Source organism: Trachurus japonicus, chromosome 5 (assembly GCF_045865225.1).
Source record: "Trachurus japonicus isolate A0001 chromosome 5, Traja_1.0".
Classification (NCBI taxonomy): domain Eukaryota; kingdom Metazoa; phylum Chordata; class Actinopteri; order Carangiformes; family Carangidae; genus Trachurus; species Trachurus japonicus.
Window position 1 is genome coordinate 29,297,872 of NC_140911.1, and position 16,955 is coordinate 29,314,826.

Sequence of the window (16,955 nt, forward strand, 5' to 3'; positions counted from 1 at the left end):
TGACAGAGAGACTAAGCACATGCAGGTGTCCAGAGCAGGCTCTTTGAAGAAAATTACAGAGTGTGTGCCCACAGCATTACAATTAGGGTCAGGTTATCAGCCCGGAAATAAAGGGCTACATCATGAGATAGATGGCCTACCGGGCAGTAGAAGGAGGGTATATTTAGATGTAATTAACCGCCTCTGAGCTGTAACATGCTGCAGACTGGTGTGTGACATATATCATTGGTTATGTCTTTATCCTGCACTAACATGAAAATACAGTGTCTTTTATTTCAACACATGGAGATGTTTTTCACTTCTTGGTAAACACCTGCAGGGGGCGTCATCCACCTGTCGTATGGACTCAAAGCCCTCCTGCAGACCCTGCTTCATAAATCTAAAAGGGTTGTTGTTTTTCTTTTCTTTTCACATGTTCCACGGTTTTTCAGCATTTGAGCAGAACTTATGTGTAAGTTTCCATTTTCAAAGTTTAAGTTACATTTGCACATTGTGTGAAACTGCATATTTTGCCATGCTGCCCTGCAGTCAGAAGGTTGGGGATGTCAATAATGATACTGGCCTCAGGAGGGCGGCATTACTGTCCATCACACCAAATGTATTGTACAAGAACTGTCTGCAGAACCCCTACAGCTGATGTGACATGCTGAGCAGCATTACAGTAACAGTGTCTGTCTACATTGCCACACGACCATCTTTTTTATCACCTGTTCTCTTTAACTCTAGATGAGTAAGACCATATCCACTGCAAACAACAGGAATGTCTTGAGCTACTGTTTCAATGGATTTCTTTATTTTACATTTTAATAATTGTCAGAAGTGCACAGTCTGTGGAGGATTGCTAGGTCTATATGAAATACTACCCACAGTTTGGCTACAAGTTTTGCATTTGCAGGTCGAGGAAAATACTCTTACTCATGTCACCTACTGGTAAATGTAACTAAATCACTGCTGCATCATATTGACTTTGAACATGCATCTATCTACAAGAATGTGACTTTTTTTTATTTTTAATTCTGTTGTTCATTCATTCATTCATTTTCTATACCACTTATCCTGCACTAGGGTCACGGGTGAGCTGGAGCCTATCTCAGCTGACTTCGGGCGAGAGGCGGGGTACACCATGGACAGGTCGCCAGTCTATCGCAGGGCTAACATACTGTATATAGACAGACAACCATTCACACTCTCATTCACACCTATGGGCAATTTAGAGTCGCCAATTAACCTAACCTGCATGTCTTTGGATTCTGTTGTCTCAAAAATAAATGCAGACATTCAAATCTGCATCTATCAGTGTTGCAATACAAGCTCAAGCTGTAATAAAATCAAACTCTCTCCCATTTCTCAAAAATTAGATGTTTTAAAAAAAATTTTTTGGTGTCATACGAAATAACACAAATTAGCATCTGTGAAACAAGTGCTGTAAGCCAATTGGATGACCATGTGCTCCCATTGCGGCTTTAGAGGATTACAATGAGGGATTATAATGTTATGACACATCCACGTCTGCTCGGTGGCTCGTTGACAGACATGCATGCAAATTTGAATATTTGCACAAAGTTTGTTTGATGTTTGAGAGAAACTTAATGAGAATATTCTGCTGACCCCTATATATTTAAGCGCTCTTCCATGGACTAATCTACAGGGAAAACTGTACTGTCAATCAAGTGCTTGAAATCAATAAATGTAGAATGACAGCAAACATGTAAACTTCATACATAAATAGACACAACAGAATTTTTCTTTTCATGCATGCATTTATTATCTATAACTCTACAGTTTCATAAAATACATAAAAACAATGCCACTGGCAGACCAGTGAAAGAAACCCCACCCCCCCCAAAATAATTACATAGAAATATCCAATTTGTAATTACACATTCATTATGGCAGATAGTGTTGTCACATTTCACCAGGTTAGATAACCTCCACAGCAGATGTTTTTTCATACACTCCTCCTTTGTACATATTAACAGATGAGATGGAACTCCTTGGTGTGTGTGGTCCAGACTGTTCATCGTATCCATGAATCCATTTGGCTAAAGTTCCAAGATTTTATTTTTCTTTTAAAATCTTCATGTAATCAGCAAGGAAAATGTCCACAGATCTGAGGATGTCATGATGATTAAGAGACAGAGGACACTTCTGTCTTGCTGGTAGAAACTGAGGTCTCATCCTCCACCATGCCGCCCATTCCAATAGTGCTGAGCATGCAGTTACGGAACTGAAAAGTAAAGTAGAGATAGCAAATTCAGAAACTAAGCAAGGATTGAATGACGAAGAAGTGTAAATACCAGTGAACTTTACAAAATACTTAACCAACCTGTTTGTTCAACAGCACATAGATGACAGGGTTATACAAGGCTGAGCTCTTAGCAAAGAAGGCAGGGATGGCTGCAGTCAGGGCAGTGAAGGCAGCTCCCTTGTTCAGGAAAATCCAGCCAGCGAAAGTGGCATATGGCACCCAAGCTACCAGGAAGCCAAAGACCATCAGGATGCACATGCGTGTCACTTCCCTCTCAGCCTTCTGGGTGGACTCTGACTCCTGCTGCTGGGCTGCAGCCTGAAGAGTTTGGTCAAATAAAATACAATTCGGTTATTAAATAGATTCTACTACAAATATCTTACACACAAGGCTGAGAAAAGGTTATGAGATAATGTTCTAAAAACTCACAGCTTTGACTGTCATCACAAGGCTTCCATAAGTGAAGAAGATGATGAAGACAGGAACGAAGAAGTGGACAATGAACATGTACATGACGTATGATTCGTTGTTGAAGCCTTCTGCCAGAGTGTAGTAGTCAGGTCCGCAGGAGCACTGCATGCCTTCAGGGAGGTACCTGTGTGAGATCGAAGAAAAGGAAAATCAATGACAAGGGTATTTTGCTCTCTACATCTACAACTTGGAAATGGAATTGCGAGCATCACCTGGACCAGCCGAAGAGTGGAGGAGCGGCACATGCCATAGCCATGATCCAGGTGAAAAGGACACCAGCGCCTGCATGAGTTCCAGAGAACTTGAAGCTTCCCATGGGTTTGCAGACGACGATGTATCTCTCAATAGCCAGGACAACCAGAGACCACAGAGCAACTTCACCTGTAGGAAGGAAAGGACATTTGGTGATAAAATATAATATAGAATTTCTAGAATTCCTGAAAGGTCTTGTGTTTCTTCTTTCTCACCTCCTAACGTGGCCATGAATCCCTCAACAGCGCAGGCAGTGGCTCCAAGAATGAAGTAGCCATTAACAGCAGAGGTGATGGTGATGGTGAATCCGAAGGCGCACATGATGAGACCGGCCACAGCCAGGTTGACCAGGATGTAGTTGAGAGGTTGCCTGAGTTTCTTGTTCTGAAACGTTACCAGCAGCGTCAGAGCATTGATGGGAGTTCCGGTGCAGATCAGGAAGAACATGTAGAGAGCTAGAAGCTTGAACATGATGGGATCCGCCAAATAATACTGCTGGTATTCGAAAGGACTTCTAACAACCCCAGACCTGTTGGACATGGGGATGTAGAAGTTCTTTCCCTCTGTGCCATTGGGCTCAAATCCTCCATCCCAAGCCATTTTTCAGTAGCTGCTGCTGGAGCTTCAGTTGATGGAGAGTTCCCAAAGTGTGCTCGAGGTCACTCAGTAGTCACCCGTGGTGTAAGCCCACCCCACACAGGCAGCATGCATCCCTGGGTCTTGTTTTATACCTCCCTGGAGGGGGGATTGTGAGGAAGTGAACAGCTCAAGACTGATTGATAATTGACTTAAGCAATGAGGGACTGTGACTTAAAGGTCACATGTTTCAAATCTAGCCTAATTTATTATCTAAATTTGGAGTAGTAATAACAGATCAGTTGGCAGGAAATACTGCGCAGAATTCTGCTTGTTCTAATGTGTAGCCAGGTGGGAAAATGTAGTGCAACTGCTTACTAACGCCACCAGAGGGCGCTTTCTCGGTTTGGTGAACTGGTTGTAGAGCAGGTAGAAAGATACCGGAAGTCGCCATCTTGCCTGCAGCGGTGCGACCACACTACGGTTTTCGGAGGTTAATGAGGGTAAATATCATATAAATGTGTCTGTTTGCATGAAGTATCTAAGGGATATGTTTAAGAGTAATGCATGTTTACAGGCTTAAATGTTTATTGTTAATGTGGGCATATGTGTTAGTGGTTGGCAGGTAAACGGACGACGAGAGAAACCCAATGGTTGTCGTGTAGCAGGCCATCGTCAGTGCTGTTTGTACGGAAAAAATGCACAAGTCAGTAACGTTATGTATTACAATACTGCACATTCGTTGTGATGTTTTGACCTGTGAATGTATGAGTGTTTAATGTGAATTTGTGGGCTCTTTGTGTTATAGGGTGGAGCCACTGTAGTTAATTCTTTGCACTCTATTGTTGCTTATAGGGACATTTTTGTACACTCTAATAGCAGTCTGTAGATTTATTATTTTTATTCTTTTGTACTGAACCTTAAGAAGACACGTTTTGTACTCTTTGGTGCTAGTCTACATTGCTTACTTTTGTACCCTTTTGTAATAGGATAATTACTTAAGGGTTAAGGACATTGTCCAGTGATTATAGCAGACTAGACAGAGTTACAGTAAGCGTCCCGTGTGCCAGGCACAGTGTGGTGTCGCTGATTTTTGTTTCTACTAGTACTGTAGATACAGCTGAAGACTATCAGCCAGTTGAGTTTTAAACTTGCATCATTTGTTTTATTTGTACACCATATTCTTCTGTTCAGAATTAAAGACCCCAGAAGATATTTTTGTGTCCTGTGCTGGTTCAATTTAGCCAGGCTACAAATGTAAGAAGGGCTTATTTGCGTCTAGCAAATTAACATTAACAGACTTATTCCTGCTTCCATTCAATATAGGGTACTAATTGTTTTTTAGCTTTTATTATGATTTTTTCTTTCTTTTTTTTTTTTTTAGAAATAATTATTTACCGTATTTGACTGAATAGTGGTTGACATAGGTCATAGTGACTAATACTAATAATGTCAAAGGGTGTATGGATCTATGGATCTATGCCCACGGTGGGCAGCAGACTTTGGTTGGCTGACTGTCACACCTTCGCATGCAGTGCCACCCAGCGCTGACCACAGTGTTGCGCTTCTCGTCTTCTGCAGAAATCAAACTTTTTTTTTTTCTCAGCCAAGATGCGCGCACGGACAATTATCTGGGAAACCGTGACAGACGCTTGGGAATCGGGTAAGTCCTGAACGAGGGAAATAGCTGGGGTAACTCACCTGTGAGTGTTTTCCGGGAGTCTCACTTACATTATATGCACGGTGCTGTAGTTGGCGCAAAGACGGCAGACGAGCCAGAGAAGAGTCAAGTCAGCTTAGTCTTGGTGAACATCTTATTACATTTATCAATCTTATTACCGTTTTTCTCAGTCACGTTGGTGCTTTTCTCACATCACAATTAACATTTGCACAACAGTGCATTTCTCAAAACAATTAGTACAAACTGCAAAACTGAGTGGATAGCCTGCAAAAGCTGTCACTTATAGAGATTGCCAGCGTGTCGTCATCATGACGTATTCCCGGCGGGGAACGCAAAGCATTGTGGGAATCTTTGGCACAAACAAACGCGCCAGACTTTGAATTTGTGGAGGCAAGAACGCTAGTTTCAAATATCTACTGCTCTGGTTTGAAGATGCCGTCAACCTGCTGTGTTGTGAATTGCAACAGTCGTTCGCACGATAGACAGGGCAAAAAGTTACATTTAGTACCATATAATTATATATATATGGGTGCTGGAAGTTGGGCAGCAGGTTAATGTCAGCGGACCACACCTTATGTTCATAGGGATCCAGCCCTTTGATTGTCTTTATTTTGTCCTTGTATCGTTTCTTTGCGGCTGGATTTAGTTTTAGGCGGTATGGTTCTTTGTTGTTTTCCTTTGCCCGCTGCATTGTGCCAGTTAATTCTGTTTTTTATTGTACTTTTGTTATTATTTACATTGTCCATGTCTAGCGCGCTATGTAGATCGGGGGAAATTGGCCAAAGATATCCACAATCCTTTGCGTTTCTGATGACGTTGCCGCCCAGTTGGTCACGTGTCTTGGCAATCTCTATTGCTCAAAATGGATAGTTCATTCCCCAAAAGCAAGTAGACTATTCAATCAAGCTGTCAGTGTGATCAAAATAAGTCTTGACACCATTGTTTATGAACAAGATAGTCAAATGGCTTTGTCATGTTTACATTATGATAGTTTACTCTGTAAGTGTTTTCCAATGCAAAAAAGTCAGATCTTGGTGACACTACCTGAAAATGCTCAAGACAATGAAATGAAGACCTTTAGTTTTACAGTGAACGATTCAGCATTCATATAGTTCATTTTGACTGACATGACATAAGCTGATTGGAAGTACAGAGTGGTTTCTGGCGCAACTTCACCAATCCACAAGGTGCGTGGAGAGCGTTCAAAGGAGCTCCAGCAACACTTAATAATGTAATGGAAAAACAACTTTATTAGACCGACGCGTTTCGGCTCTAGCCTTCATCAGGGTCATTAAAAAACAAACTCAACACATCATTCAAATAGACACAGCTGAAAGAGATCTTGACCAATCCTCCACATATCCCAACCAATGAGGAGAGTGGGGAGCACCTGTGACACATCAATTAGCACTGGTATGGCAAGCACCTTATTTGGTCATGGACCAAAGAGAAGTCACTCATCTCACTTCTCATGGGTCATAAGCTGATGAAATGATAATGTTATAAAACAGCAGAGAGTTGTATGAAAAAAACTGATACATGTCCAAACGCATTTGCAGTTTGTTCAAAGGAAGGAGAAATTGCTATGATGATGTGCACATCAGTGAGTGATACTGTAGTCCCAGGCAGCAGCTCAGGTGACTCAATATTCTTTAAAGTCCCCCTCCCGTGACCCTTTTTCGTTATTGTAAAACATTCTCTGTGGTCTTTAAATTGTAATTATGAAGTTTTTAGCCAAAATCACAAAACCTGTGCCATTTCTCTTCTTCTGCACAGCACCAGCAGCTCATTAGCAATGCACCTCTGGAGGGTGGGCGGAGACTGTGCTGCCCCGCCCAGCCACCCCCTCGCTGACAGCTGGACATTGTACAATTACTGATTCAGCGCGTTTAGCGTAAAACTGCACACTAGGATTTGATCCCAGACTGGAATATAGTCCATGCTCACAGTGCAAGCTGCTCTACCAGGTGAGCTATACCTGTTCAACACGTTCTCACTCCCAGTGCGTCAACAGCCTGACGAACGGTCACTGTCCCTCATCGTCACATGCTTGACTCATTAGGTGCCCGTTTTTCGTCAGGTTTTGACGCGCTCGGCTTTCAGTTGATTCCAATGCAGTTCCCTTCGCGGCGATATCTGACGGACGCTGTGAGCAGAGGAAAACTTTTTTTTTTTTTTTTTTTTAACTTTTCCTTAAATCTTTATTGAACCTGATGCTGCTGTGTCTGACGTAGCTTTCGGCAAGGACGTCGACTTCGGTTATTTATTTATTTATTTATTTATTTAGTGATCATGGTGTTTGGTGCAGAATAATCAATAAATAAATAAATTACGTCCTTATCGGAAACTGCGTCAGACCAGGAGGGGGGGGGTTGTGGATTCTACAGGTGAAGACCACTTCCGCATTCAAAAAGCTGCTCTGTTTAATCAATATTCTGAAGAAAGATCTGATTATTAGCCATAATGCTGTAACCATCCAAGGAAGACTGTGTAACAATATTATGTGCTTCTGCTGAGTCCAAAAGCCCTGTGTAATATCAACTTTATTTTAAGAAAACACGCTTTGTTTCCAATGTCATATCACAGAGAAGCACTACATTACCCATAATCCTCATATTTATCAGCGACGTGTCTGATTGGTTGAGCTTGCTGTTACCAGCAAATGAAAAAATAAAACAAATTGAGCTTATATTATTTTCTTAGTAACTAAAAGGTCTTAACATCTTTTTTGTTTTCAACATTGAATAAAAAAAGGGTGCTATATTGTTAAAATTCAACAATAAAGTGCATAAAAGTTGGCTTGACTTCTTTCTTTTTTTCTTTTTTTTCATAATTTTCACCAGCATCTTTCTGGTCTACATCACATCACATTTATTGTAATTTTTAATTCAATGAGTGACATTTTATTTTTTATCTGAAAAACATTATTATGAATTCAAGGGTCAGAGGTCACTGGTGTTAAATTTAACCTTTTTGACCCTGTTTCCTTGAATAAATCACTAAGACTTTGATGCGGGAAGCTGAGATTTTGATTTGATTTCGTTCAGAGCACTAGGGACAAAGTTTCTGTAGAATTTCAGACCTGTCGGACGTCCAGAAGGGTCACAGCTGACTGTCCAGGCTCGTTTCTCGGCCTTCAAAGCCTAGATTTAGAAGCCTTTTGTCTAATAACGTCTACATCCTTGGGGTTATAAGGCTGAAAGTTTCATGCATTTGTCCGGGGCCTAAGGCCATCCACCGTGTGCAATTTCAAACCCGTGCGACCTTCACAAGTGTCAAAGGTCGCTGATCTGTGACCTTTTTGACCCCGTTTCCTTGAATAAAACACCAAGACTTTGATGCAGGAAGATGAGCTTTTAATATGTGGTCCAGAATGTCTAGTAGATTGTGTGTGCAAAAGATTCAGAGCTCTGTGACATTCAGAAGGGTCACACATAGCCAAAAAGCAATGCTCCTTTCTCTGACCTCATATTAAAGGAGAAATGCAATTCTTTAATAGCTTCCAGGTGCTTTGGCCTATCAGGCTGAATTTTTAGCTAAAGGAGCTGGTGTACGATCAGGAAGTAGGGGAGCTGTGCATAAAGCCAATTGGTAAGTGTCAAAGGTCACAGGGGTCAAACATCAAAGTGAATCCAGCCATTCCTGCTTTTTCTCAACAAAACATACACGCTTTAAGTTATCATCATGAAATATTAATAGGTTGTATATCAGAGAGTCCTCTATCAGAATATTTTGGTCCCGTTGCTCTAGGGGCCCCCTGGGGCCCCGGGGGGCCACTTGGCTTTCCCATGCTCCCACAGAGTTGGGTCTCGGGGTGATGGATAAGGGCCTCACCATGAGTCCACAGGCCAAGTTTCAAGTGATTTGGTCGGTTTCTATGGAAACGGCGGCCTCAAGGATACAGAGGAATGCGACTGTTTGAAGCCCAGCCTCTCGAAAAGTAATGGCTCGATCAGGACCAAACACACATCTACGCGTTCGTCTTGGGCCCCCGAACCATATATTACGAAATCAGAACTGCACGACTTTTGGAAATGTTTTTAGTCTATTTCGGCTTTTCTGACTAAGAGGGTCTCTCACGCTTTAAGTCTGACAGACTCTGAGTCTGAAAAGCCGAAATAGACAAAACACATTTCCACTAGACATTCTGGACCACATATTAAAAGCTCATCTTCCTGCATCAAAGTCTTGGTGTTTTATTCAAGGAAACGGGGTCAAAAAGGTCACAGATCAGCGACCTTTGACACTTGTGAAGGTCGCACGGGTTTGAAATTGCACATGGTGGATGGCCTTAGGCCCCGGACAAATGCATGAAACTTTCAGCCTTATAACCCCAAGGATGTAGACGTTATTAGACAAAAGGCTTCTAAATCTAGGCTTTGAAGGCCGAGAAACGAGCCTGGACAGTCAGCTGTGACCCTTCTGGACGTCCGACAGGTCTGAAATTCTACAGAAACTTTGTCCCTAGTGCTCTGAACAAAATCAAATCAAAATCTCAGCTTCCCGCATCAAAGTCTTAGTGATTTATTCAAGGAAACAGGGTCAAAAAGGTTAAATTTAACACCAGTGACCTCTGACCCTTGAATTCATAATAATGTTTTTCAGATAAAAAATAAAATTTCACTCATTGAATTAAAAATTACAATAAATGTGATGTGATGTGGACCAGAAAGATGCTGGTGAAAATTATGAAAAAAAAGAAAAAAAGAAAGAAGTCAAGCCAACTTTTATGCACTTTATTGTTGAATTTTAACAATATAGCACCCTTTTTTTATTCAATGTTGAAAACAAAAAAGATGTTAAGACCTTTTAGTTAGCTACTAAGAAAATAATATAAGCTCAATTTGTTTTATTTTTTCATTTGCTGGTAACAGCAAGCTCAACCAATCAGACACGTCGCTGATAAATATGAGGATTATGGGTAATGTAGTGCTTCTCTGTGATATGACATTGGAAACAAAGCGTGTTTTCTTAAAATAAAGTTGATATTACACAGGGCTTTTGGACTCAGCAGAAGCACATAATATTGTTACACAGTCTTCCTTGGATGGTTACAGCATTATGGCTAATAATCAGATCTTTCTTCAGAATATTGATTAAACAGAGCAGCTTTTTGAATGCGGAAGTGGTCTTCACCTGTAGAATCCACAACCCCCCCCCTCCTGGTCTGACGCAGCTTCCGACAAGGACGTAATTTATTTATTTATTGATTGATTATTCTGCACCAAACACCATGATCACTAAATAAATAAATAAATAACCGAAAGGACGTCCTTGCCGAAAGCTACGTCAGACACAGCAGCATCAGGTTCAATAAAGATTTAAGGAAAAGTTAAAAAAAAAAAAAAAAAAAAGTTATCCTCTGCTCACAGCGTCCGTCAGTGCCGCAGCCGGGTCGGCTGGATCACTTGCTTTGAGCGTCACATATCGCCGCGAAGGGAACTGCATTGGAATCAACTGAAAGCCGAGCGCGTCAAAACCTGACGAAAAACGGGCACCTAATGAGTCAGGCATGTGACGAGGAGGGACAGTGACCGTTCGTCAGGCTGTTGACGCACTGGGAGTGAGAACATGTTGACCTGTTATACCTTAGCCTTTCACCTCTGAGCCAGATGCAGAGCGGGGCGGAAGCTTGTAGCACTAGTGTCCTCCCCTGGAGCTGTGACACGTCAGCTCCAGTCTCCCTGAAACTGCCAGTTTGCGTCTGCCATTGGTTCACAGCAATTTGAAGGCAGAAAAACTCAGAAATGCAACTTTGCACTTCCTTTTCTGCTGATACGTCCTCTAACATAAGAAAAATGCCACAGGAACACGTGAAAAGCACGAAAAACACGATTTTCATGGGAGGGGGTCTTTAATAAAGGGTGTTGGGAGTTGTGATGTGTGAAAACAGTAATCAGAAAAAGCAGGGTGGTTGTGCGCACATCCAATGCCTATTTTAGGCCAGGTGCCGGACAGTCAGGATAATTGCAAAGAAAAAAGGGAATATCCGCACACTGATTTAAGCTCCCATTTATTGGATAGCCTACTTGCTTACAACGTTTCGACCGATGTGGTCTTCCTCAGGCAAAAAAAAAAAAAAAAAAAAGATTTTGAAAAAATTTTAAAAGAAAAAAAATGTTATGCCTGAGGAAGACCACATCGGTCAAAACGTTGTAAGCAAGTAGGCTATCCAATAAATGGGAGCTTAAATCAGTGTGCGGATATTCCCTTTTTTCTTTGAAAACAGTAATCAGCCTTATTTCGTAAAACCTTTATTCTGCAGATTGGCAGGTGGGTGATCCAGGTCATAGTTAAACCTCGAAAGCTGTACTTACTGTAAGTGCTTACAGCTTACAGCCTACTGTCTCTACGTGCTCGCCTTGTGTTCCTCGACAGTCTCCCCTGTCAATGCTGCACTTCACGGAATGGACATGGACTATTCTGCAGAACTCAGGTGAGGTGTTCCAAGATCCATCGACACACTCAGATAGACATGCAAAATATGACCACCATATGAATTATGATTTGATATGATGGGCTACAATAAGATAAGACTTCATTGAGCCCCACTAAATTCACAAGCTGTAAAGCAGTCACATTAGTTTAATCTGCATTAATGCATCAATAATTATACAGCAATATAGTATAATTCAGTAAAGTGTCACAGTGAGTAGTAATTTTACTTTGTATCAAAAGCTAGTACTTTAAACTAGCAAAATTGTAATATAACAGAGTACTGTTGTGGTATTGATACTTTTGGTTAGTTTATTTATGTATTTTAAATGGGACATACATTCTGTATTAATAAACATTCTCATGTGAATATGTTTGAGATTATAGCCAAAGGTTAATTTCCATCTCCAGTCCCATTGGCAGGTTGGTGTCAATCATAGAAAAAAACAAGGCCACATCAAGAAAAATATTGAAGGCATATTTCAGATCTTTCAGACCAAAGTGCCTTGTCACCAGTTGTTAACTGCAGTATTAATGCATTTCTGGTGCATAATAATGAGCATATTTTAGACCTGTATGAAATTAATCTGCACAGTAACTAAAGATGTTAAGATTGATATAGTGGAATCAAAAGTATGAATTAGTTAAAGAATGAAATACTCAAGTAGAGGACAGGTACTTAACTACTGGATTAACCTCACTTACTTGCCTTTCACTACTGTGTAAAAATAATTCTCACTTTTTTTTAATGTCTTTGCATCACAACGTCTCAGCTGCAAACACTGTCAGAGAAATGTTTTCAAGGCTCAAGCGTAAAGTGCAGATAATCATGCTATTATATCGGATTTAAAGTATTGCAGAACAGAACGTGGTATCCTGGATGGAATCCCTCCACAGACACCAGTGGTTGGTTAATCCCCTGTCCTTATGGGAAAGGGTTAAGACGATGGCTTGGGTCTGACAATCCCTGCAAAGACAGTCACATGTCAAACAGGTCAAATCAGCCTGTACACTCAATAACACATGAATGAAATGAGAAAGAAGAATGCACAGAGCTGAATGAAGGCCTTTATTGTATGTAAATAGTTGACAGTTCTTAATGCAGTACTTACACTTTTTCAGAAATATCACTGTGATGCACACAGGGTGACAAAGGCAGAGAGAGAGGAATGCTTAAAGAAGTATCATTTTAAAATGAGAAAAACAGTTACTGGCTATTTTACTCCTAATGGTCATAAACATCAAATATATCTTATTAAAACTTTGGCAGCATCATTAAATATAAACTGCCAGTAGATAGCTGTTGATTGGTGCTAGTTCTGGGTCTAGCACAAAATTTCCTTGAGAACTGAGGTCTGTTCATCAGCACATAGATAATAGGATTAGTATAATAGGAGTTTCTGTTGTTGAGACAGTTAAGGATCTAACTGTTAGAGGCCCCTTGCAGCCATTGATAAGAGGCTCACACATAGAAGAAGATGTTTAATTAACTGTCAAGCGTTGTCTTTATAGTTGATAGCCAGAACGTCCTCATAACTGAAGAAAATAGTGTAGGTAATCCCTCTCTCTCTGCCCACACATGAGAAGGTTGCAGCCAGAGGCAAGATTTACTGACTTCATGCAGCTGATGGAAACAGTTAGCATTTCATGGCCAACAATGTTCTTTAAAGGCCCTAAATTGACAAATGTGTCAAAAAGCAACCATTTGTCACTTCTTACATTATATATTCCGAGATTGATTACTGAACATCCCTTTCTGTTTGCACATGCATATGGAACATATCATTGCTGGATTATACTTAGATTTGACATGCTGACATTCTTTGTGGACAGAAGTAAGAATTTCATTGTACAGGGAAACACGTTTCCTACTGTACATAATAATAAACACTTTGAATCTTGAATTTTTACATACAGTAGATGGACTTGGTTGTTGGTACTTCAGAGCTTTTTACCCCAGTCATCACAGAACTGAGGAAGCCTCTTGGATGATAGATAAAACTGATTCAAGTATGAAGTCCAGCTCTTCTTGGATAGGCTCTCCACATATGGGCACATAAACAAATAATTATTTAAATGAATTTAAAATGAATAATATGTTCAATATTATAAAAACAAGTTATGAAGCAGAGGAAGACAGTGTCAGTTCTTGCACCTACCTGCTGTGAACCTTGGGCTTGTTATGATTTGCAGATAACAATGGCAAATCTTCATCTTGAATAGAGGGCAAAAGAGATTTTAAAACATAGGCTACTTGAGGTCAGATATTTCCCCAACATCTCCAGGTGTTTTCCTTGTTTCCACACCTGCTACTGTAGGTATCTATGTTGTTGGTTCACCTTTATGACATGGGTATATCATTTCATTTGGATCAAGTGTTTTTTAAAACACTTTGGTTAATTGTAACCATGTATAAATAAAGCAAAGTATCATTACTACTGACAGTAGTATTAGTTGCTGCATTTTCTTTGTAAATCAAACCACATCCATATACTGTAATACAGAAGATTCAGAAAAGTGCTATACTATTTAATAATACTTCAAATGTATTAATTCATTCAAAAACTAGAAAAATCTTTTTTGCAAAATAGTTGAATACCAGCTTGATGTGACTTTGGGCATCTGTGTAGCATGTGCACAACAATTACAGGAACACAGAGTGTCCTGGAGAGTAATGTCATGATAAGAGGAATATCTCTCATGAATATCTATGTATTATGAATCAAGGACGATTAGGGAGAAACACATTATTTCGAAGCAATGAGAAAATTTCACAGCATACACGTTAACTATATAGATTAGATTTTGAAATCTTCACTTGCACGTTACCTCCAAACATGACCGTGAATCCCTTGATAACACTGACAGATAAATAGGTGGTGGTGGTGGTGGATGATGGTGGTCTCTTCTTCATTCCAATGGAATCCTGGAATGGGCCAAGAACCAGGGTCCGGACAGGGTTCCAGGTCTGATCAAGATGAACATCTCCCCAGGTCTATAAAATAACAGTGAGTATTCAAAAGTCTCCGCAAACACTGGCTCGTTGGCAATGATAATGAGCTCCCTGATGTTGGCACCAGATTCGGTAAGTGGATGACCAATTAACTAATTTGTGGATATACAGATTCCGTGAATAATTAAGTTAAACTGTTTTAGAAATGGTGACAGCCTCAAATTAACAAAATTAGATTTCGGGGTCCGGTGAGGTAAGTAGAAATAATCTGTTAATGATCTTAACCCGGATGGTGCGCTAATTTGTTGTGCACTTGTTAAGGTAGAGTTAGGCAATTAGACTTTATTGTCTTGGAGGCACAAGTAATTCCTTTACCACAGTTACAGGAATACAGAAAGACAAGCACCTCAGCGTAACCTGTCTGCGCTGATAGGTTGTCTGGGTCTGCTGCACGTTATATTCCTGTATCCCTAACATTCACGTTTGCATGTCACTCGTGTAAAACATACACTCTACTACTTATTCCTCACACTAGGAAAAATACAAAATACACTCAGACTAACATCCTGCACATTCACACAACTCATATTTAGACAGGCTACAGGTTTCCTCCTGCTCTTTAATTAAACTTTCAAAATACAATAGTCATCACATATTTTCATAACTCAATTCACTTCTATTGTATATACATTATACATTACGTTATATATCTTTACACACATTTTGACCTCTATTGTATAATCTTAAATTGACCTACTAACATATATATGTTGCTATTGCGCAATGAGTATCAACAATGGGAAAAACCCAAAACAAAGAAAAGTAAAACCCTCCAAACCAAAGGGGGTCCATTACTATCATGGGTTCCACACCCTCCTCACCTAATTTGTTAGGTGGTTAATGCAGATAATGAGGATGCCACCCGAGATACAGCCAATGTGATAAAGGTTTACCTGCAGTTTTATTTTTCAGGTTATGTTGAGATCAGATAACAAGTCATTGGTTTACATATTGAACATGTTACATTTTAATTTTAATTTAGCTCATTTTGAACAGGCATGCATCATTCAAGATCCAAGATAGAGATACAAACAAAAAACTATTATTAATAAAAAATGATAAATTAAGAGGTTTCTTAGTCTACATACTAATTTGTAAATTGCCACAAAGCATGCAATTTGCACATTAAAACTGTAGAACACCTAACATACTTAAAAATGTCACCTGTAAACTGTAAATACTGAGTAAAGTAAAAGAGTGCATGCATTTCCAACAAGCTAACTGCATTCAATAAAAATAGCCTAATGCAAAACATCACATTAAACAGACAGACACAAAAACCTCTGCATTTAATGAACAAAAACTTACATTAAACTAAAAAGAAAAAGAAAAACATTATTGAACAAACCTACACTGAAGTGGCCGTGCACCACAGCAGCTTTTAGGCTAAAAGTTAAAAGTGAATGTAGTATGAATGAAGTAAATGCCACTGTATTGGCAGTACACTATCATTAATCCTGCTCTATCTGACAGTTGGCTCACTCATTATCAGTCTTCAACCTGTCCTTTGACCTCCTTTAATTTCTTAACAAATTAGCAAAGTCTTTATCATATTAGTCTGTCCATCTTGTTAGAGTAAGCTTTTGCTACATCACAGCCAGGGCACTGCGGGTGAAGCGCTGAGGTTAATCCAATCAGGATAATGCCACCTACAGTTCACTAGTATGGAGGCAGATAAAATACTTGCCTGTGGGCCTGGTCTAGCGTACTCTAAAACATTCTACACCATGTGTTGACACAATCAATGAAAGAAAGGAAGTGATAAAGTAGCTCTCTCAGCTAACTTACTGTACTATTGAAATTAAGGAAAAGAGAAAACTCTTTACCAGAATAGTAAGGGGGGATTTTCTCCTTGACTCATCACATGCAGCGGTCACATGAAAATACCGATGTGCATGTGCACTCTGAATAGCATCATCTACTGTATCTATCATTTGTTGTTCCAAACAACCTGATCAGTACATGCATGTTGGCATTAAAGGGAGTTATTACATGCTGAAAATTTTAAATTTCTGTTTAAATTTGCCAGAATAGAATTTACAAAGTACAGTGTGCCAAAGGATGTTGACTGAACTTAATTCCTATTCATCAATAAGGATTAAGAAGATTCCCTTGAAACAGGAAAGTGAGGAAAATTACATTGGGCTATGCAACTCTTTATCCGGTGTGTTAGGATTGGCCTCTTTTACGTGATGCACCACCTCACAATCCTGTAATCTCATTTTAGCAATTTCACAATAGGATCAGTGGTGAGGTATAAAAACCACACCCTGTCACTG

General features: G+C 39.9%; 1 protein-coding gene across 1 annotated transcript; it reads right to left on the bottom strand.

Annotated features, from left to right (window-relative positions):
- Positions 1-1,740: 1,740 nt before the first annotated feature.
- LOC146987832 (green-sensitive opsin-like) lies at positions 1,741-3,679 on the bottom strand. Its single transcript, XM_085777245.1, has 5 exons — positions 3,187-3,679; positions 2,932-3,100; positions 2,678-2,843; positions 2,327-2,566; positions 1,741-2,227 (listed from the first exon to the last, which is right to left on the bottom strand). The coding sequence occupies exons 1-5, from the start codon at positions 3,569-3,571 to the stop codon at positions 2,129-2,131; spliced, it is 1,059 nt and encodes a 352-aa protein (XP_085633371.1). The 5' UTR covers positions 3,572-3,679; the 3' UTR covers positions 1,741-2,128.
- Positions 3,680-16,955: the final 13,276 nt, after the last annotated feature.

Bases quoted from the DNA above. Each gene is read 5' to 3' on its own strand.
- LOC146987832 (XM_085777245.1), bottom strand. From the start codon at position 3,571: ATGGCTTGGGATGGAGGATTTGAGCCCAATGGCACAGAGGGAAAGAAC. The intron at 3,101-3,186 runs GTGAGAAAGAAG...TCCTTCCTACAG, and splicing joins ATTCATGGCCACGTTAGGAG to GTGAAGTTGCTCTGTGGTCT. The intron at 2,567-2,677 runs GTGAGTTTTTAG...CAAACTCTTCAG, and splicing joins TTGTGATGACAGTCAAAGCT to GCTGCAGCCCAGCAGCAGGA.